Below are 23687 nucleotides of genomic sequence, written 5' to 3'. Positions count from 1 at the left end.
ATTAGGGTCACGGACAACTCTTAGTTAATGTTGTCTCACTAGCCATGGCCGCCGCTGCCGTCATATACACCAGGACATACATTCCTTCGTCCCAATGGCGTGTAAAAATGTATGTCCCCAGTTTCGGTCGCGTACACAAGCAGCTATACGTATAAAGCCTTCTCCATACGTATGTGCAACGTCTTTCAGCAACAGCTTTGAAAATTACCTTGCAGCTTGCACTGTGTTTGCCGTCGATCGATGTAAATAATCTAGATTTCACGAACCATTTTCCATTCCCGTCCTACACACTTTCTTTAAAACTATATCCTTCTCGAATCTCGACTCGAATAACAAATAAATCTCTAAATTTCATCAATTTATCGAATTACCCTCTAGAGTTTAGACTATGTTTATACCAGCTTATGCCATTAATAAGCAACGAGACGTTGGTAATGGCGGTATTTAAACACTCGGATTTAAATAGTCTAAATAAGCAGTAAGAGGTTATCAAGGCACGATATTTAGTTTAGTATTTAGTTAGTTTATTGAATACTGTATGAATGTCTTAAATGACAAAATAGGAGATGATGTTTTCACTATTAGGCTGACAATATTTAGCATACAGGTAATACCACTACATGAACTCTCATACATCTCACTTACTTTTACCAGAACATTCCGGCTGACTTTTTCCGCCGTTGATGTAGAGGTCTATGTCGCCGATGGGGTCCTTTATGCCAAACACTATGGGCAGAAGTAATATTTATAGTTTAGCCGAGCTTACAAGCTAAGGTTATTAATGTATTTGTGCCGGATATGGTCAAAAGTCATTTATTTGCTAAATCAGAGATAATAGCTTTCTTACGGTGTTTCTAATCAATATCGTACTCCTTTATGCATCTACAGTGTGGTATGCTATGAACAAGTTTGAAATTTAAATGAGTACTCAATAGGCATGTCATATTGAAACAACGGCGATCAGTAGTTTTTATATGTTGAAAGGCTGATCTACTAAAATAATTCTTCAAATCGATGTTGTAACTTTATTAAAATCCACTTTTTCATAATATAGCGCCATTCGAGAGTTTAATCCACGCTGAAAACCCATTTTCTGCCGTGTTTCTCAAGAGAAGATCATTAATTTATACCCAAAAAAGTAAATAGCGTGTGTTATGCTACCCATTTGGTTATCACTGTCAGGCAAAATTAAAAAAAAACTTTTAATGAAAAACCAAAAAGCTATTGTTTTCTCCCCATATGTAAAGTAGCTGAATAGATATAATTAAGAGAGTAACGATAAAATAATTTAGCAGCTGATGGGTTATCAATTTAACTAAATCACATTTTATCGATAATAATTTTTTCTGCCGTTAATTCTGCAACCAACAACTATGGATTTCAATTTAAAGTACAATTTACAAATCTATTCCATCAATTCATAGAACATTGAATCTCGACCGCAAAAGGCGCATGCATACTGCAAAAACAAAGTGAATATTTAAGTAGCACATAGATAAGTTTCTACTTAGAAGAACAACATCTAAAATTAAAAATGCTATTCGGCTAATTAAGTCTTGAGGCAAAAATTTGCCAGGCAATAGTCAATGAGTCAACCAGAAATATCGTTTCTAAAACCTATAGTACAGCTCGTAAATTATCCATTTTAGATAATTGTAGTATATACTTTCTTTCATGGTTGAAGGTTATTATAAAGTGTCAAAAATTTATTATAAGATTAATAAGATAACGCCTACAAAACAAACAGAGGAAGCAAAAAGACGGGCTTACGAAGTTACCAGCTGCGAAAAATTGTCAATGGTAGAAATAATACTAAATTTTCCGGCCACTGCATCATCGTAGACGAGTGATGAAAGGCACCAAGAGTTAGACTGCAAAAAGGGGCTCGAATGTGTTAAGGTATAAAATTCTTCTAGCGGAGAAATAGAGTTAAACGAATTAAAAATATTCTCCCTACGTTCGTTCGAAATTCCTTAGAAAATGTCTGGTAATTCAGTAAAAAATAAATATAAAGAATCAAAATTCGCTAAAACATAAGCTACTTTTATACTGGTAACAATCATTATCGATTAACACGATTTCAGTGCAATAGATTGAAAGTTCAAAATCGATCGTACATCCACATATACAGTATATCACACTCTGGCATTGCTTCAAAGTATCCGCATTAATTTTAATATCATCAAGAACACAATTTTATTTCAGCATTAGACGAGCTACGTGGATTCTGTGTTGTAAAGTTCCGTCCACATAAAATGTTTCATGGACGAGGTTTCTTTAATTTTCATATCAAACCCATAATGATTCAAGATCCTCCTACAGAATGCCTTGGTGAATGCCAGTACTATATGTTCGGTGAGCATAGATACAAATATACAAATAATAAGAAACATTGTTACAATATTACATCTTACAGACTGTGTCGGTGTGATAGACAATCACTTCATCGGCGTCGCCTCGCTTCAGTCCTATGTAAGTTTTGTTGCCTCCGTACCTCCATTTGGCTAGGACTAGCCTTGTAATTCTGTACAATTCATCGGCGTCGCCTCGCTTCAGTCCTATGTAAGTGACGTTGCCTCCGTACCCCCATTTGGCTAGGACTAGCCTTGTAATTCTGTACAATTCATCGGCGTTGCCTCGCTTCAGTCCTATGTAAGTGTCGTTGCCTCCGTACCCCGATTTGGCTGGGTCTAGCCCTGTAATTCTGTACAATTTGCTGTTTTAATGCGAAAGAAACCGACATGTGGTTAAAACATATGTCAGTTATTTACAAGTATTATTAAATATTTCCTAATTACCCAAAGGTCATGACTTGATATGCATTGAATTAATTGATCTACCTGTTTTCCTGAACAGAGACGTGATTTAATTAAAGATATTTTAATAACAAATATTGAACTTGTTTATAATGAAGAACTAGAATAAACTGAAGAATTTGGTTATAAATTGGATCAAAATTACTCAAAGTTAAGCCAATTATTGCATAAATCAATCTTTACACACACGGCGTACTAACTCGATATCAAAATAAACATCGCGAAGGCCATTATGTTGGTTGTCAATCAATATCTTGTCATCAATGCCGCCTTAACTTTGAAATCAAATAGCCATATTCAAGTGTTACAAAAGTCCAATTGATTCAAACATAAACAGCAAAATAAACTTTGAATGTGAATGGTCTCAAGTTTGAAAGATTACGGATCGTACTAGGATAATTATTGACAAAGTGTCTAAATGCTTTTGAGATCATAGCTCAAGGTTATTACGTGTTTTCTTGAGAACAAAAACTGCTATTAAAATCACTTGGCTGCTTAAGTCGCAAATTCACCAGGAATTTAAAAGTAAAGAAAATAGCCAAAAAGTTCACAATTTCTTATAAGAGAAAACGTTTCGGAGTCCAGCTCCATCGTCAGTTCAAAACCTAGAACACAGATACAAACAATTAGTAGCCTAAAATTCACAATCAAACAATTCACCTAAACTTGAGGACATTAGAACTAAAATCGAAAATAAAACAAACAAAAATGAGATAACATGTGGAGAAGGTTCTATCTATTTACAATTTGTAGAGGATAGGAACTGAATGCGGCATTTAAACTGGGCTTCTGTTTGAAAATATATAATGATTCTAAAATTCTTAGGTCAGAAACACCTGTTGTGGAGGCTAAAACTCTAAAATCACTAGCCTCCACAACAGGTGTTTCTGACCTAAGAATTTTAGAATCATTATATATTTTCAAACAGAAGCCCAGTTTAAATGCCGCATTCAGTTCCTATCCTCTACAAATTGTAAATAGATAGAACTTTCTCCACATGTTATCTCATAATTCTCATTTTTATTTGTTCTATTTTTGATTTTAGTTCTAATGTCCTCAAGTTTAGGTGAATTGTTTGATTGTGAATTTTAGGCTACTAATTGTTTGTATCTGTGTTCTAGGTTTTGAACTGACGATGGAGCTGGACTCCGAAACGTTTTCTCTTATAAGAAATGGTGAACTTTTTGGCCATTTTCTTTACTTTTAAATTCCTGGCAAAAACTGCTAGCAGCGGCATGGTCTACGCTTGGTTTCCTTTACTGAAACCTTTTTGGCTTCCTCTCCCTTTTTTTGGCTTCATTCTTAATTAAACTCAAAAATCCCCAAAAACTTTCAATTGAAGGTTTAATTTCACTAGATGAGATAGGTTCATTAAAAAATCAACATTTTGAAATCACCAGCAGTTAACATCGCCTGTTATCATGAGGAAATTTAATCAAGTTGATTGTTCATGAATATGAAATTCCCACCAATTCTGTATTTCTGATCTTGAGGTGCAAAACATATTTGATACTTACTTTGAAGCAATTAATGCTCGCGGCAGGCAGTCACTATGTAGTTTTAATTTAGAATGCCTTCAACCATTTAACTGATTATGTGGCAGCATCACCCGACTCTGCTGCAGAGCACGTATAGATATAGACGCAGTGCAGCACTCGTTCGTTCAACGCTAGGTCTTCAGCACTTGAGTGAAGCTCGACACGTTTACGTTGGTCTACATTAGTAAGAAATTTGAATGAAATATTGCGGCTATTATCTTGTCTGCCTACATTTCATTCAATTTCGATTCATATTACAATTACTATATTTTAAAAATTTTGTTAGGCATAACATTCTCTTAGGATATAATATCGAAACAAAAATTAAAAGGGAAATTATAGAAGGAACAATATTATCTAGCGACTATAGCCCTCTCTATCCTGATTCAAATATTGAGTCTTTGAACCACGAGCAAAGAGTATGAAAGACTTTGCTAACTATTCAAAATGTCGAGTTATGTAAACTGAATTAAAAAAGCTGTAAGAATTCGGTCATTTAATTGACCATAATTTTTTATGCCCAATTACCATAGGAATTGTAATCGACAACCATCTCTTTACATGTGCTTTTAAAAAGCTGTCATATAACAACAGAAATTTATTCAATAATGTCATCATTCAAAAAATATTTACGTACTTCTGAACCTTGGTTCCATAGTGCTCCTGCAGATAAGCACCGGTCATGCCACTCAAGTGTGCCCCCAGACTGTGGCCTATCAGTTCGATCCTGCTACTCGGGATACCATGCAGTTCCTAATGGGCAAAAATACGTGTCAGAAAAGCCTTTACTAGTAGTAAATAATAAAATAATAGTTATTTGTCATGAAAACTTATTACAATTATTATTTAGATTCCACCAGTATTTTGAGCCCTGAAGGATTTTGAGTATTGAACAACAAACTTAGGTATTTTAGGAATGCATCACTTCATGAGGAAAAGAAAAATGTTTCGCTCAGCATCACCTGCAAGCTGTTAATGAGGGAGGCGAGTTCCCGAGCCACTATTTCCGTATTCTTTACAGCCTGCTTGTAGGATTTAATCAACTCGATAACCATATGTCTAACAAGATTAGCAAGATTGGTTCTCCGCCGCTGCGATATTCCACTGTAGATATTCCACAACCTGTTGTGTTCGGCGCCCTCGTCGTCCACAGCGCCCTCGGCGCCCTTGGACCAGTCCACTACCACCACGTTGCTAGAGCTATCAGCTTCCATCAGCTCTCTTCTCATTTTCTGAAGACACGACCGAAAAATTCTTCGAGCTCTGATCTGCTAAGTTATCATTTGACATGGCAGTCGTATTACATCAAGAAATGGACACAATTCATAGATTATGAATTATTAAAAACAAATTATTAACGTTGTGCACCAAACAATAATGCCATGCACTGGCTCAAGTTTGATCCCAAATTATGAAAAGATTGAGAGTCATTGAGTCAAACAAGTTGATCGCCATATAGAGGTTTAATATACCTGCAGATTACTAAGAGTATTTCCAATGTGCGTTTGCGGAGCTATAAAATGTGTTTGCTGCGCCACTACCGACAAAATGGAGATTCAAGAGGTGGCATAGGGTATAGAGAAAGCTGGAGGAAAGAGAGAGTGAAATTACAAGTAAATATAATAACACAATTAGAGATTAAAGTAGGCGCTTCTCGTATATTAAGTTTTGTCAAGGGTGGGATGCGGGTTGAGTTGGTGTTAGATGGGGGAGAGAAGGGGTGTTCGTCCTTGCTTTGATGTGTTTGTTCGGATGAGTGAAAGCTTAATGCTCATTTATATCTACATTATTTAAATTATTAGGCACTATTAGACTTATTTTTGTCAAGGATTTGCCACTCGTCTGTATCGTATGTCACTTTAGGCACGTTTGTCGGTTTTTCTGCATCATCAGTGTCACTGAACCTATCAACTTTAGGGGAGTTTCGTTTTTTTGTTTCCGTCATCAGTGTTACTGTACTTATCAACTTTACGTGAGTTCCGTTTGTTTGTCTGCATCATCAGTGTCACTGAACCTACACGTGTTGTACGAACTGAAGTTTCGATACATTGTGGGTAGTGCGGGCGTCTTGATGTTGACACAACTTGATGTGTTATTGAAATTTTCGAGGTGATGACGGTAATGTTCCACTACTAGTGAATGAGAGAAAAGAGCATGAGGCGGCCCTGGGTGACTCGTAGAGAGATAGGGAAACGGAAACAAACTGGGAAAGCGAAAAGCCGCTTGACACTGCGCGCATTATTTGCTTGTTCGGGTATATGCATGGTATTTTGGGAGGGTAGGGTGTCAATGAGATAGGAGACTCATCAGAGCATTTCCATTTATCATTAGGTAAATGTGGATGGCTTTTTAGAATAATATTTACAGTATTATATTATTTATATTATTGTGTGTGTGGGAGCGGATTTAGTGCAGGAACGGATGAGAATATACGAGATGAAGATTGAGAGATAATGAGGCGATACAAAATAGTCGATCAAGACTTTGATGATTGGACTCATTTTTGTTAGCTGTGAAATGCTTCTGATTAGCGTGTTGCTCTCTATTCGTCCGTTTCCGTTAGTCTGGTAGCGCGGTGTGGGGGCGTGTGATCCAGACCTACCTCATCCAACTGAAAAAATAAACCGATGAATACCTCCCGATTCCAGACAACCTTCAAAAAACTCGTCGCTCCACTTATCCGACTGACTGACACTGCCACTGGTTTTTACGCCGTGACCGACGACGCTACTGTCATCGGCAAACTTACTTCAAAAAAAGCAACCGAAGCATTCCACAAAATCAACCTGACACCCAATATACTTTTTTTACCAACCTAAAACCAAGACTCCGGACGCCGACTCCAATCTCCAAACGGAATTTATTGACGACGTTAGACGGTCTTCGCTAAACTCGACAGAAAGACAGACAGCTGACCAGATTTCTCAGACCGTCCCTTTCCCCCGACAGCCAAAATTCTCTACGGAGAACGCGACCCCAGAAAACGAAGAATTAGTGACGAACACTACGGAGAATCAACCACTTCAATGACAGGACAAGACGAATCAATTGCTGTTAGACATTTTAGAAGCAACAGAGACACCAACAAAATCCCTGCCGTCCCTCACAGCAGCAAGGACTTTGGCGAGCTGAGAAAAAACGAATTCGAACTGAAGCTCTCGGCAGAAGACCTAGACTATCTAAAAAATTATCGACTTTCTGAGACGAGACAAATTTAAATGCAGCAGGACCAAAATCAACATCATTCTTCACGCCACCATCATTTCCATGGACAGACACACAACCACAAAAACAACCACCGTCAAAAAGCCAAAACAATCCACATTTAAACATCCTTCCCCATCATGACCCCTCAATCAACACCGAAGATATTGCAGCACCATGTCCTACACCGGCACAATAAGAAATTTACGTTATCATATATTTACAATAATATACATCCTGACTGACTTCATTCTTATTAACGATCACTCTATCACAGGCAACAACACCTCACTCAAAATATTCAATTACAACGTCCATAGCTGCAACATAGATAACACAATTCACTCCGGTGCTGCCATAGCAATCAAACGCCATATCCCATACAAAATACACGACAACTTCCTTACAGACATGCTCGCTATCAGAATAGATACCCAACAAGGACCCATCACATTAGGAACTAAATATATTCTACCCCGCATAGACTACATCAACTACATTGACTTGCACACACTTTTGAATGCGGCCCCATCCCGTATACCTCCTCATAGACATAAGCGCATGGAAATAGAAACAATGACATTAGAAAACATCTCCTCCAACCACGTAGAAAGACATGTACACTCACTAATACCTCCATGAAACTGTACTCACATCGGCCCCTACTTTCCTACCCTCATCACCCGTAAGAACGCATTACCTGATAGAGTCCTACACAAAAATAAGGCTGTAAGGGAAATTCACCCTTTATGATTTCAGTTACTTCAATTTATTTTTGTGTCGTAAGTTTTACGGCTGCTTGTAGGGTTGGTAACCATGCTATTTGATGACGTAGCGTTACCGGCCTGAAGCCCGTGTTAGTTCTTCTCATTCGATTGCTGTCACTTGGTCGGAGCGTACCTACTGTCACTATTTTCGAGTGTACTTGTAGCGTTCCTATTAGGTGGGTGTTAGACTGTTAGTGCATTTGCTCGCTACTTTAATGTTCGGGTCTTGAATATAGTGTTTGAATTCTTGAATGTATTTATGTGTTGTGTTAACTGAAATTGTTCCATGGAGTGATATTCTTAGTTATAGTCGTGCTGACCACCATTGTTCGGCAGGACCGACTCTTTGCCCGGCCAGCAAATGCGGCTCCTAGTTAGTCCGGCCTCTACCGTACTTCCCAACTACAGCACCAGCACCAGTCGGGTTTCAACCCGAATTCCATAGTCATTGCTGCGCACCTTCAGCCCAGTGTCCATCGTGCTGTGCACCATCAGTCCAGTGCCCATGCCCATCGTGCTGTGCACCATCAGTCCAGTGCTCATGCCCATCGTGCTGTGCACCATCGTTGCTGTGCTCTACCATTGCTGTGTACTAGTATTGCTGTGTACTACCATTACTGTGTACTACCATTGCTGTGTACTACCATTGCTGTGTACTACCATTGCTGTGTACTACCATTGCTGTGTACTACCATTGCTGTGTACTACCCCTACCGGCATCACAACCCTCCAACTCAAACACCTACCCGAAAGCATGATCCACTATCTACAATACATATTCAATAATGCCATCGCCGCCGGCTATTTCCCAGATTCACTAAAACACGCCATCACGATCTTCCTCCCCAAACTCAACACCTTATAACACCAAGTCCAAAATTACAGACCCATTTCGCTACTAGACATCCACGGTTAGCTTTTAGATAAAATATTCAACAATAGATTATACCAACACCTTTCCATTCAAAACATTCACAACACTAGACAACATGGTTTTAGAAAACATGAGGGACACACACAGCACTAGCCACATTCCACGAAACACTGGCATACACTTAGCACAAAGACACACCACTGACATAGTGTTCCGCGATGTGACCAAAGCCTTTGCCAAGGTTTGGCACACCGGACTCCAATACAAGATCATCCAACTCAACCTCCACCAGTCCCTCACCGAACACTTTACATTACAACATTACAGGTAGAACTGCATCCATAAAAATCCATAGGTCCCCACTACAAGAGGGGCTAGCAGGGCTAAATTTTCATTATCGAAGAACAGACTGGGAGGATATTGGGAATGAGCTCCTTGAAATTGACTGGAGATCTGAGTTCCTGGAACTAAATGCCGAAACAATGTACAACAAACTGTGCGAAATATTACTGCAGATATACGTGCGTCACACGACGGGAAAAACCCAAACGCCACATAATTCCGAGGGACAGACGGATCCTCATGAGAAAACGAGCAAGCTTGAACAACCAGATAACGGCCGCCTCCAGGAACATAGAGAGGCGGAGGCTGGAACATCTAAAGGTTAAAATTAAGGAAACTGAGCGACATTTGCAGGACTCACACGAGGCCGAGCAACAAATTGCAGAGGCGCAAGCGGAGTCTGCCATTCGAGAGAATCCCAAATATTTCTACAAATATGCCCGGTCAAAGGCCAAAATCAGAGCCTCAGTGGGGCCTCTGAAAAATAACGATGTCCTTGTTGGAGACGACCAGGGCATGTGCGAACTTCTGGGAGCTCAATTTGAAAAAGTATTCAGCGAACCCCGATAATCAAGACAGGAGAACGAAATTGGAGTCATTCAAGAACTTCCAGGGGAGCGGGAGCTGATGAACATTGAGTTTGAAACACCGGATCTAGAGAGGAGTATCCAAGAATTATCTACGTATTCGGCTCCCGGGCCAGATGGGGTCCCTGCAGTATTACTGAAAAAATGTGTCGGTGCACTAATGGTCCCTCTGACTTTGCTCTGGCAAACATCATTGAGGGAAGGAAATGTTCCAAGTGACCTAAAATTAGGGCTAATTACCCCCATCTACAAAGGAGGTGCAAGAGACAAACCCCAAAATTACAGGCCGGTTACATTAACATCACACGTAATTAAAGTATTTGAGAAGGTTGTTGCCAGAAGGTTGGTGCAGTACATGGAAGACGCTGACCTTTTCAACAGAAGGCAACACGGTTTTAGACGAAATCGTTCCTGTTTGTCTGAGTTACTGGAGCATCACCACCAAATCCTGGCCATGCTGGAGGAGGGGGCCGGGGTGGACGTGGTGTACTTGAACTTCGCGAAAGCGTTTGACAAAGTTGACCATGGAGGGCTCTTCAGAAAATTAAGACTCCTGGGAGTCGGAGGTGAATTGCTGGCATGGATCCACAGCTTCCTAACAGAAAGACTGCAAGCTGTCGTTGTAGGAGGCAAGAGATCGAGCGAGGCTAGGGGTGAAGAGTGGAGTACCACAGGGAACGGTACTCGGCCCAATCCTTTTCCTCATCCACATCGCCGACATAGATGTGGCTGTGAACCACGCCACTGCATCGTCATCCGCGGACGACACCAGGATTATAATGACCATAACGGACAACGGACTGCGAGAGGTTGCAAGAAGACCTCTCTGCAATATATGACTGGGCCCACGTGAACAACATGCAGTTCAACGGGACCAAGTTTGAGGTTCTGAGATACAGAGGTAGCGGAAGAGCTGGTATGGAGCACCGCTACCTAGCACCTGACAACTCGGAAATCGAAGAGAAACAACTTGTTCGTGATCTGGGAGTGTTGATGAATACTCAGGTCAATTTTGGTGATCACGTAACTGCAATAACCGCAAGAGGTAGGCGACAGATGAGGTGGATCTGGCGGACGTTCAGAACAAGAGAAGCGGAACCGATGATCACACTCTTTAGAGCCCTTGTAATACCAATTCTCGAATACTGCTGCCAGCTCTGGACCCCGTTCACACTCGGCGCAGTGCGGCAGCTGGAAGGTGTCCAGCGAACCTTCACTACCAGGATCAGAGGGATGGAAGAGTTGAACTACTGGGAGAGGTTGAGGCGCCTGGGTCTGTACTCACTGCAGAGGAGACGGGAGAGGTATGTCATTCTGTACACATGGAAAATGATAACCGGAATGGTGCCAAACTTCAAGAGCGAGACCTTCAGGATTGAGACATATCACAACGAGAGAAGGGGGAGACTGAGCAAGATCCCCCATTACGTAACAGATCCGCAGTCAGATTTCAATCCCTGCGAGAAGGATCATTTTCCGTGGCAGGGCCAAGGCTGTTCAACGTCCTACCAAAGGATCTAAGAGAGGGGGAGTTCACCCTGGAGACCTTCAAGAGACAACTGGACGTTATCCTGGCCACAATCCCAGATCGCCCTCCCCTGCAACACTACCAGCGGCGAGAAGCAAGCAACAGCATCGTGCATCAGGAGGCCCAAATGAGGGCGGATGAACGATAATCAGAGGCGGCGATCCGTCGTGGCCTGGGACTGCTATCTCCCAAACAAGTACCAAGATTACCAAGATTACAACTCCACACAGGTGTCCGCCAAGGGGTTTGTCTTTCATCCACACCAGGTAGACAATTTCAAACAAAGCAGTTTTACACGAGGAGATTCGAGTTGAAGTGAGTTATAAATATATTTCTATTCAACCAGAGAACAAGATAACTTCCAAATTTCCGCGTTTTAAAAAAAGTGTGTGAACGATAATATGTTATTATGTACAGATGATGGTTTCGTGCTAAAATACACTGCTGTTCCTCCGTGGATAGGTAATGTAAACGAGCGACGCCTACAACATTTTCCAGATTATTACACAAGAAGATGACGCTGAAATTAAATGATTTATTTTAGTTGTGCCATGCGCAAAACATAACAAATATAGCAACAAAGTTTCACTGCCGCCTACGTGGCCAAGTGCATGGTTGAACTAATAGTTGAACCAAGTGACTAAGGCAGCTGCTCGCGTGTCTGACTGCAGTCTAGGCAGGGTTATCGAATCTCGGCGGGGGACTCCCAGTTTCTTCAATCAAGTTCGACGGCGGTGAATGAGGGAAGTTTCAAGATGCCTGTACACGCCGATATTAATTGTTTTATTGAAAATATGTATAAGATAATAAGTAGGTGATTAATTCTGCTGAGAAGGAGTGAAGCGTTGAAATCAGATGGAGACGGAGAAATATAGTTTCTCTAATGTAGGTTGGGAGCATGGGAGGCGGCCATGGATCAGGCGCTGGAAACTGGACAAGTATATTGCAGAAATTTTGAAAAGATGGTCTCGTTCTTCGTAGATTTATCCTGTGTCTTCACGTTCGAGACACCCAGATACCAAATTTCGAGACGCTTGGACGTCTCCGAGACGCCTTGGCGGCCTTATAAGTGTCTCGCTTTCGGCACGATCGCTCGGATTGGCCTCGAGACACAAGAGTGTCCCGAAACGACAGTCAATTTTCTTTTACTGTGGACGTGGCTGGTCCTATAACAACACACATCATCCACCACGCTACCACGCTGACGGACTGTCGATACTCACCGAGGATGACACACAGAAAAGACGAGACTGGAGGCCTTCCGAAGACCCGGCAATACTTAACAAAACTCACCCTATGAGTCTCGAGCGGCTCACCGTCCTCATCACCATAATCGGCACCAGCATTATCACCTTTATCGTCATATCATCTTTTGAAAAAAACAATAAAATATAACGGGAAAAGAAGCAAAAACGCATGCGAATAGAATGTACGAAACATCTTGGTTTTTTGTTTAACTGTACTCGCTCATCACCCACTCGTTTAATCCAGTGGTTCCCAAACTTTTGCAGGCTGGCGCCCCCTTGGCTCCCAAGTGAATTCATAGAGCCCCATATACAGACACATAATGTTCACATCGCGCCCCCACAGACACACAAATAATTCAGCTTTTGAACTTCGCTTCGGCTTCTCTTCTTTTGAATGTCCGATACCAATCTGTCGATGGTCTCTTGCACTTACTGCCTCAATGTGGTCGCTAAACATAACTTTATTACTTAAATCTCAAGATGCTAGCGAGTTTCTTCTCCTTAATATATGAGCCTTCCGTTGCCAGCTAGCGGTCTTCCATGCTGATTCCTCTTTCAGCACTGCATCTAAGAACATTAAACCTGTTAATTAAAGTCCGGTTAAATTGCATTTGTTCATTTGGGCCCCGTCATATATTGCAGACAAGTCTTTTTGCAATCTCTCACAAGCGATTTTGTCCGTTATTGTCCTCAGTAAACCTGGTGTCCGCAAATGACGATGTTGAGGCATGGCTCACTTCAATGTTCATGTTTAATAGTGAAGAAGATCGGACCATGCACCGTTCTCTGTAACACACCACTTTGCACACTTTGATCTTGAGGTGCCAACGACTGCTTGCGAGAAAGCTGTGAATCCTCGCCAATAACCCTCTTCCGACCCACAGGAATTTTAGTTTTACGTGGGGCACACCATGGTCAACTTTGTAAGAGGTTTTCGCAAACTCCATGAACACCACATCTATACGCCGGCTCATTCCTCCAGTTTTGCCTACGTTTGGAGAATTATGCATTGTCTTACCACCGTGTTTTCCCGTCTATTGAAAATGTCAGCTTTCTCCATGTACTGCACCAACGTCCTGCTATACCTTTCTCAGACACATTGATATCGTGTGATGTCACCGGACTGGAATTTTGATGTTTGTACATAGCCATAGTTCAATTCTTTTGAGTTAAATTCTGTAAGCCAAAGGCTGCAAGCGGATTATTAGGTGCCGATGAAGATAAAAGTGAGGGCGGGTAATGGGATGATACAGATGGTACGCGATTTTGTGGGAAAGGTTCGGTTCCCTACCCAGTGGGACGAGCGCTTCGGGTCAGAGTAGAGGTGCCCCAGCAGAAGGGGCAAGAGAGGAGGGAAAAGGGAGGAAGCGGAGAATACGCTTATTAAATGATGATGGAGCCTATATTACAATAGAGTTGCAAGAATAGAGACAAAAAGGACGAAAAGCTTCTAGTTCCTAGTAACGCGGACTTGGAGTTTGTAGTGCTAAAGAGATTACTCAGAGCACGAAATTAATTTAACCTCATCATATGCCACGGACGGTAAATTGAACATCGTAGAATCAGCATCTCGAATTAACCTTGAAGATTTGGAAATAACGAGCTGACTTGAGTTTGTGATATTCATAAACTCCAGATTAAAACATTGGTTGTTTTATATGTAATCCGGCTAGGTCATCAAGTTTAGCTTAATGACATTCAATTTGATGTTTAGATTGCTGATAACTTGACCGTAGAAGAACTACCTAAAATGGAGCTTATGAGGAGCATCTGAGTTTTAAAATAAAATATTGGGATAAAATCTATTTCAGGGCCAAATCCATTATTACTCTTTTCTAATTCCCCCTTGAATACTTTGAGTGACTTTGCTGAATATACCTCCGTCCAATTGGAAGAGCTTCCTGACGGCTTGAAGCCGTGTACGAGGATTATGAGGCGGCCGCCAGGATTAAGAGGCGCTCTCTTCAGCACCTCAATATCAGACAGGTTCAGTTTCTGACGAGTGAACAGGTGATTGAAAATAACGAATGACTTTGTACTAAAGCAGGTATTTTCCAAGAATATAGCAAATTGAAATAGGTAAACTGGTCCTGGTATAGTTGCTAAAGTTTTAATTTAATATATGACCACAAATACAGTATCATTGGACAAGAATATTACGAATTGTAAATAAATTATAATGAAGGTGGCGTGGCGCAACGTACCAAGGGATGATCTTGATCAGCCTTGGTGGTGAGGTAAAAGGCAGTTTCGAGCTCAGCTGGTTCCGTAGGAGTTAAGGTAGCAGGTTCCGTAGGAGTTAAGGTAGCAGCTTCTGTAGGAGTCAAAGTAGCAGCTTCTGTATGAGTTAAGGTAGGAGGTTCCGTAGGAGTTAAGGTAGCAGGTTCCGTAGGAGTTAAGGTAGCAGGTTCCGTAGAAGTTGAGGTAGCAGGTTCTGTAGGAGTCAAGGTAGCAGGTTCTGTAGGAGGATTAAGAGGCGCTCTCTTCAGCACCTCAATATCAGATGGTTCCGGTTTCTGAAGAGTGAATAGGAGATTAGAAATAACAAACGATTTTGTACTAAAGCAGATATAGCAAATTGAAATAGGGAAATAAAAGAAAGTATAGCAAATTGAAATAGGTAAACTGGTCCTGGTTTAGTTGCTAAAGTTTTAATTTAATATACGGCCACAAATACGGTATCATTGGGAAATAATATTTCGAATTGTAAATAAATTATAATGAAGGTGGCGTGGCGCAACGTACCAATGGATGATCTTGATCAGCCTTGGTGGTGAGGTAAAAGGCAGTGTCGAGCTCAGCAGGTTCCGTAGGAGTTAAGGTAGCAGCTTCTGTAGGAGTCAAGGTAGCAGCTTCTGTAGGAGTCAAGGTAGCAAGTTCCGTAGGAGTTAAGGTAGCAGGTTCTATTGGAGTTAAGGTAGCAAGTTCCGTAGGAGTTAAGGTAGCAGGTTCCGTAGGAGTCAAGGTAGCAGGTTCCGTAGGAGTCAAGGTATCAGGTTCTGTAGGAGTTACGGTAGCAGGTTCTGTAGGAGTTAAGGTAGCAGGTTCCGTAGGAGTTAAGGTAGCAGGTTCTGTAGGAGTCAAGGTAGCAGGTTCTGTAGGAGGATTAAGAGGCGTTACAGAAAGCTCCTCGTTTTCTCCGTAAAAGTCATAACAAACTATCATCGAGGACAAAAATTTACTTTACTTTAAATTTCGTAGACATTTATTAACATTATTTCTGGATGGGACATCAAAATCGGACGAAGTACATGAAAGAAGCATTAATTATATATATATGTAATAATCGCTCTATGGAAATAGCGTTCCCCATCATATTTGGTAGTGACTCAATTACTTCAGGTGTCGATGGTCGTCTTTAAACTCTGGTGAGTATATTTTTGCTCTTCTAACCTTACTGCGATTTCACTATTTTTCCCTATTGCAAGATGATTATTTTAATGAATATTATTGTAAGAGTATTTTATAAAGCTAACGTCCAGTTATTGACTGAAAGGCATTAGAATTATTAGAATAAGAGAATGATCACATATCTTTGTAAAGACATTGATTTTTTCCACAATACAACAGATTTGATGCGTTTTACTGGTGATTTGTTTGATGATCATATTACATCAAGGAACTCGTTTGAGTTACATGGTATATTTTGCAAGGATTATTTTATGCTCGACAAGCGAGTCCAATAATTTGAATTAATTTACCTGGTTTTAAGAGTCGAGAAAAAATTGACCTTATCTTCGATACTGCAGTGCTAACTGAGACTTTTAGCAGTAATGGTGCCACTTCTAATACTTTCTCTGCTGCAGTTGCTCGTGCTTGTGATCGACGGGCAATCAGTTTATTGGATGAAGACCTGGTAACACCGGCAGATGTTGTGAACTTCTCTATCAGTGCTGCTGCTACTGGAGTATCTGCTGTCACTTGTGGTGCGGGTGTTGGTAGCCCGAATGTCACTGTACCGCCACTAGGGAATATTTTATTTGAGGCGGCTTTTGGCCGTGGTACTGATGCAGGTGTCACGGCTTCGGGAGCTAGCGTTGTTGCTGCAAGGTCTGTTACAGTTGTCGCTGGTGATAGTGGCCGTGCAAATGCAGTGGATCGAACAACAGTTTCTGCTGTTGTTAGTGAGTCTGCAACTTCTGTTACTCCCGATTCCGTGTCTACTGCTCCTGCTGTCTGTGTTCCACCTATTTTGGCTGATCCAACTTGTAGCGCTGAAGCTGGTGGTTCCGTAGTGGTGGCTGCCACCGGGCCTGTGGCAGCTTCAACTAGTGGCAGTGGTGTTGCAAATTGTGTTGCAGCTGATCCTGTTGTTGGGCATGAATGAATTTTTTGAAATGATGTGAGTTTAAAATAAGTCCAATTCAAATTATTTTTCGTTATTATTCAAGCTGGTAACGCCACAATTCACTTCATGACTATAATTGTTATGTCCCCATAACCATCCTCACCACATCAAGATAGTGCAAGAAAAATCTGTATCATATCAACTTATCATCATCGCTCCTTAATATAATTTTTCGGAGCGTTTCGATTTTACAATGCAGAAAAGGTACTATATCTATTATAAGAAAATGTTTAAAAAATATAACTCAGTACTCACTGCAGTGAGTGACAGAGAGCGCATTTTCTCGTCGACGAAAATTTGAGGTCACGGACAGACGGACAGACGGACGGACAGACATACGGACAAGGTGAGCACAATAGTGCATTTTTTCCATAAATAAGAAAATGCGCTAAAAATGATAAATGTTATTGACATTTTTTCATGAAAACTTTAGGAATTTTAGTCGGGTTGAACGATTTATATGTTACAAAAAATATATTATAAAAATAAAATTCACTAACAACTGAAAAAGCAAATGAATGAATAATGAATAGAAATGAAATAGCAAATGAAGAAATGAATAGTGCCTGGCTATATCTGGCCACCTACCCAGCGTGCCACTGGACAAGTAAGGCGCATAATGGACGGCACAACTCTAACGAGAATAACATGCATGACCCTGTAGAGGAAATTCATCAGGTATGGCAACAGCGCCACGTCATCATAGCTAATTACTAGCCGCAGGTCTCCGCTGTTGTTCATTGTCTCTTCAGAACTCGTGGGGGGCGGTCGGCGCTCTGATAGTCTTCCGCCTTCGGTAAGTCAGACTTGCGATTCCTGTTAGTTTACCTGCCTATCTGACCTGCTTCACGGAGTCTGACCTGCTTCACGGAGTCTGACCTGCTTCACGGAGTCTGACCTGCCTCGTGAGCCGTACCTGCATCTCGGAGCCCGTCCTGCATCTGGGGCTTCCCCTTAGTTTACCAACCTTAAGTATATGTTTAAGAATCTGTTGCGTTTCTGTCACCTCCCTTGGCTTGGTTATTCTCGAGCGGCTGTGTACCCAATTGGCTGGACTAACTCAGGGACCGTAATTTGGGATCTTCCAAGCTTCATTTAGATCTCTGGAGTGAATCCTGATTCCTTTACAGACCCCCAACACCGCTCTATCTGTTCGAGTAACTAAACTAGCATCGACCTTGCGCGGCTCGAAGCCTGATAATTTTTTCTTTACCTAATGTGATACCAGCTTGATGATTCGCGAACACTAAAGGAATTAAAACTTGTTTTAAGGTAAAACCAGCAATATTGTGTTGCCTTCTTCTGAGAACAGGTTATTAACCAATGAATTACCAATCATAGTTTACTCCCATCTGTGTAAACGCGTTCAAATCCAGAATTTTGAGTATTGCTAGGGTATACTTAAATAGGAAATGATGGTTTATGCCTGACACTGTGACGGAATCAATCAATTGACGATCAATCAATAGACGGAAAAATTACATCTGATCCAGCGTCGTCACACAGCGGAATGTTTCGAAACTGCATGGATCTGAAGGTTCGTAAGTTCTTAGAACCATTCGTAAGCGTCTATAACAGGGAGTTTGTGTTTGATGCTTGGTTTTATTTTGGCTGGTGAATCTACTTGGGGTGTTTGTCACGTAGCAGCAGATAAGATCAGAACAAGCTGCCTGGTTATCGTATGCGATAGGCCAATTGTTCTATTTCTGTTGATGACTTCGATCGATGGCTATATATTTTTTTCTTAGAAGTAATTTGTGGAAATGCTCAGTGATTGCAGTCATTCTTCGATTTCTTGCTGCGCAGTGATAATGCAGGCCTCAGCACTTGGTGATTCAATTAATTGAGAATCCCATTAAGTCAGAACGTTGTGTATTTCCGACGCACGCGGTTGTGCTTACGTGAGAATCACCGTACCCCGTGAACCTTGAACATGAAGGACTCACTCTGCCCTTCACACTCATCGAACACTACATTCAAACACTGATTTGGTTACACTATGTGGTGTTGCGTAGGCACTGCATTCACTTCTCCCATTTCAGGGTATATTTGATTTGATTGATGAACAAAACCTCCAACTTGATTCTATTATAAGTGAATATTGCCTGAATTCTAGCACGAGCGGGAATTTACAAACGCTGTCATTATTAATTTTTTTATTAATTAGTGAAGTTTTTTATTATAAAAATTACTTGTACCAGTGATATTTCGTTCGACCCGACCAAACTTCTCAAAGTTTTCTCTAAAAATGTCAATAACATTCATAATTTCCTTATAACACATATAAAAACTTTTCTGCATTGTAAAATCGGAACGCTACGAAAAATAATTTTAAGATGTGATGATAAAAAGTTAACATAATACAGATTTTTCTTGCACTGTCTTGATGTGGTGATAATGGTTATGGGGACGTAATTGCCATAAGCAAATAGTGACATTACAACATGGATAATAATGAAAAAAAATCGAATTGGACTGACTTCAAACTCACATCATTTCATAAAATTCACTTTTACTTAATTTATTAGCGAGAATATATATTAGCTAAACTAAATTTGTTGATCTGGAATTTGACTTTACAATAGAAGACAAGGCGGCTCGGGAGAAATAAAACTAGTGCAGCATTGCCGTATGATGTAAGTATAAAACTAAAGATACTTCCATATGCCAAGCAATACTATACAACGTGCCGCAAAAAATTCGAATTAAGCAGTAACCATATTATGAACTAATTATATCACGTAATGTAAAGGGAAAATGTTAACGGTTTGAGGCTTCATGACTTAGACAAAAGCACTCCTCAACCCCACAGACAAGTATAAATGTAAGCCAGTGAACGCATGAGTCTTGTCCCAAGCTAACCAATCATTTGTAAGTCAGAATATTCACGGTCTCCGCTGTGGTCACAATAATCGTGATTATCGATTATTGTGTATCAACATCAACGAATTCGCAACATCAATGAATATCCATAATATAAGCAATATCAACATTCGTTTATCAACGAATATGCAATTTTATTTTCGCAGTTTAAATTGCTAACTCATTGACTTAATGGCCCTGAAAACGAGTTTCCAATACAACATCTCAGTCATAACAGAATCTGCTTAGGGTCATACATAGAAATATCATTTTCATCTTTCTTACAAAATTATTCAAGTTCGAACGACTTTACCTGTTTCGTTGGATTGAAAATCAATGGTCCTGTTGCCAGCGCTTTGATTGCGAGTAACGACGTAGCCAGGGAGTGTGACCTCGGAAGCGTTCGCAGTAGCACTCGTCGTCATGACGATTTGAACTAACACAAAGCATACAAGTTTTTTGGACATGAAATTCATCACGAAGCTGTTTACGATTGACATTGTCACTTTTGAATGAAAACTGATTCTCCACAAACAAATTACAGACTTGTAATCCCCATTTTCAGTGTTCTTTTCTGGCTAATTATGAACTCACACGCAATACCCCAAATAATAGTTGCCACTTCCGAATCAATGACCGCTTAAAGCTTGAAGAGGTCGACTTGCTAGGTGCTCACTCTTTTCGCTCCGAGTCTAATGTGCCATACACTTCCAGTCCATGCATGCTTATATATTGCACGCAAGCCTCGTGCGACCAGTTCAATACGTATAACCGGGCATTCAACTAATGCCAGCTACCCCCTTCCACTAATTATCACTAATATCAAGGACGTCCTGTTCTTTATTTTTTTCGCTTGGCATATAGTTGCTAAGCATAAAACCCGTTTCAAGATATTATTTTTTCGATGAGATTGGAACAGGACAAGGCGGGCAAGCCTGCTCCCAATCATTAATAAATGATACTGAGAAAACTGCTGTGAGGTTCTAAATTTTAAGGGCAGTTTAGAATGGGCACTACTACGCTTACAATTTATAACTTTATAACAACCGCTTGTTTTGGCGCTCTGGAACGAATACATAGCGTCAGCCGCTGTGTCTCGATGCCAGTCCTCGATGCCCTCGAGGTGGCGCTCGTTCTTACCTGATTGGACTATGCATGGTAATGCCACACTCTATGGACTTCCGACCACGGAACTTAATAAACTGTAATCCGAAATGAACGCTGCAGCGCGACTCGTGTGCAATCAGCGAAAATTCGACCACGTGACGACGATATTGCGTTAGTATCTTTACTGGCTCCACATGCAGCAGCGCACGCAGTTCAAGGTCGCTGTTCTGACTTTCCGGGGCCTTCACGGTCTGGCACCTTCTTATCTCACGGGATGTATTCAGCGCGTGTCGGACCTGCCTCCTAGAAGACGACTGTGTTCGTCATCAAGAGCGGAACTCTTCGTTCCATCTACACGTCTATCTACCGTAGGCGACAGAGGGTTCCCGGTCGCCACCGCCAGAACCTGGAACAGTCTGCCGGCTTCACTAACATCGGCTCCTTCGTTGCAGGTATATCGTGTCTATTTTTTTGCTTACTGTTAAACTTATTCGTAACGTGCCCTCGACGTTCATTTGAACCAGACGCCACGATAAATGCTTCGTAGAATAGTAATAACAATAATCCTACCCGCAAAACTTGAGAAGGTAAAACAGATGGCTCTTCTACATATTACATAAACTTGAGTATATGCGAGGCGAATTTTCACTTATTTAGGCGTTTTACTCAATATCTGATTGGTGAACGACCTATGGATTTGGCACAATACTTCTTCGTGCCATACAAATTTTTCAAAGGGTCCGAGGACTGATGATAAACGAAAGTGTCATCCCAATTGTCACGTCATGTCAACATTAGCAAGCTGGAGCACCAAGAAACAGGCGTTAAACATTTAAACTTTCGTACGATGATGAGCGTGAATTACAATCAGGCTTTTATGAATCAGAATTTAAAATCTTCATTAAATCTAAAAGAATCGAACATAGCATGATTCTGATAATAAGTAGCTTAATATTCCGTCGCGGTGGCACAACGCTCTAAGTGTCCAGTTAGAGCCCTGTAATGGTTACGCCGTGTTTGTAGCTAGAATGTTTTTTAATGAAACTATGGAGTTTTGTCAACCGTAATTTTTCAATAAGAGAAAATTCTTCTGCACCAAAAAATAACTGAACTATTCAATTGAGTTTCTACAAGTACAAGCATTTCAATATTTCGTTTGTAAATATTGAAGAAATTTACCACATTCTCAGTTTTTAACAGTTTCATTCACTCATTAAGCTTTACAAATTTACGATTTAGTTGTTTTCAATTTGCAAAATACTTACTACTTTTTCACCGTATTGTTACTTCATTTTATTGTAGGATTTGACATAATTGTGTCTTCTAAAAAAAACTCCCCATACTCATTTTCAAACATTTGACATAAAGAATTTGTCGATATTACCCGTGAAGGTATCTTTATGTATTAAATTTTATTGATAAACAGGAAGCGATTTCATAGGTAAAATCGTTCTAAAGTTTCATCTTCATTCGTTCAACTTCTCACCTCCTATTGTAAATGGTCGAGATGTGCTTCAAGACAATATTTGACGTAGAAATTTTCTAATTTAATGCTAAAACCTGCCTCCTTTATTTAACAAGTAATAATGTCATTCACCCAAAAATATTTCGAAATATTGCTTTAATTGCACCATATTGTTCCTAGGTAGCATAGAAATCAGGTAGGAGTAGTTCATTGCCTGTTACTATGGTTGAAGTTTTTCACTTGTGAGCCGTATATGCCGACTATATATATATATAATTGATGCTCAATCCACATTCTTTGACGTCTACATAAATATTTCTAGTTCTTGTACTTCTAAAATTTTCGTTCATCATCGCACTGATTATAAGCACTCATTTACGGTCAAACTTAGACAGCTGTTATTCTGAATGAATTTCCCATTTGGTTGTCTCAATATCGCCACCTCAATTTTCATCACGGGCCGTAATTTACGGCATTCGTTTAATCACAACACTGCATTATGTAATATCTTTTTCAGATTTCTATTTGTTTAGTCATTATAGACCCAGTTTCCCTTGTTAAAAATTTGGATCTCATTAGCTGGAGTAATACAATAATGGTTTAGCTTCCTGATGTTTCTTTAAAAACTAGTGCTCTCATACTCTAACTACATTTCAACATTTAATTGTATTAAATAGGCCCCTCTTTGGTTCTTTTCAACAAGCATATATACAATGAATTCAAGTTTCCACCATTCCTAAGTTTTTTAAGCAAGTTTTATGAATTGACATTCGTATCTAACTACCTGGTAAAGAGAGTCGCTATCAGCAGACAAAGGGTCGAGTAAACACCATGCAACCAGGGCAACTGCCTTCCTGGCAGCGCCTCGTGCATTTCAGCATAGGCAACGGTCACGACATCGATAATTATCAGCACGCGATACACCTCTGTTAGCTACGCATGTTTCTCAAGGTCATTCTGGTTGTACGCATATAAATAAATTCGAATTTTGCCATTTAACCA

General features: G+C 40.5%; 1 protein-coding gene across 4 annotated transcripts in view; it reads right to left on the bottom strand.

The window, feature by feature from the left end:
* LOC108681603 (proteoglycan 4) overlaps window positions 1-20798 on the bottom strand; it is a 54937-nt gene extending 34139 nt beyond the window's left edge. For all 4 annotated transcript variants that reach the window (XR_001931516.2, XM_018170652.2, XM_018170653.1 and 1 more), the window contains exons 1-9: window positions 20427-20798; window positions 16605-17210; window positions 15649-15998; window positions 15108-15419; window positions 14782-14898; window positions 5317-5586; window positions 4992-5107; window positions 2415-2704; window positions 646-726 (exon numbers count right to left, since the gene is read on the bottom strand). Coding sequence is in view for 3 of the 4 variants with exons in the window: in XM_018170652.2 (XP_018026141.1) it covers window positions 646-726; window positions 2415-2704; window positions 4992-5107; window positions 5317-5586; window positions 14782-14898; window positions 15108-15419; window positions 15649-15998; window positions 16605-17210; window positions 20427-20613 (2329 nt within the window). In the remaining variant the exon portion in view is untranslated. The remainder of the gene's footprint in view (window positions 1-645; window positions 727-2414; window positions 2705-4991; window positions 5108-5316; window positions 5587-14781; window positions 14899-15107; window positions 15420-15648; window positions 15999-16604; window positions 17211-20426) is intronic.
* Window positions 20799-23687: the final 2889 nt, after the last annotated feature.

Source organism: Hyalella azteca, unplaced genomic scaffold (genome assembly GCF_000764305.2).
Source record: "Hyalella azteca isolate HAZT.00-mixed unplaced genomic scaffold, Hazt_2.0.2 contig3861, whole genome shotgun sequence".
Lineage (NCBI taxonomy): Eukaryota > Metazoa > Arthropoda > Malacostraca > Amphipoda > Hyalellidae > Hyalella > Hyalella azteca.
The sequence above is the reverse complement of the archived record's forward strand: the minus strand, read 5'-3'. Positions and strand labels throughout refer to the sequence as shown.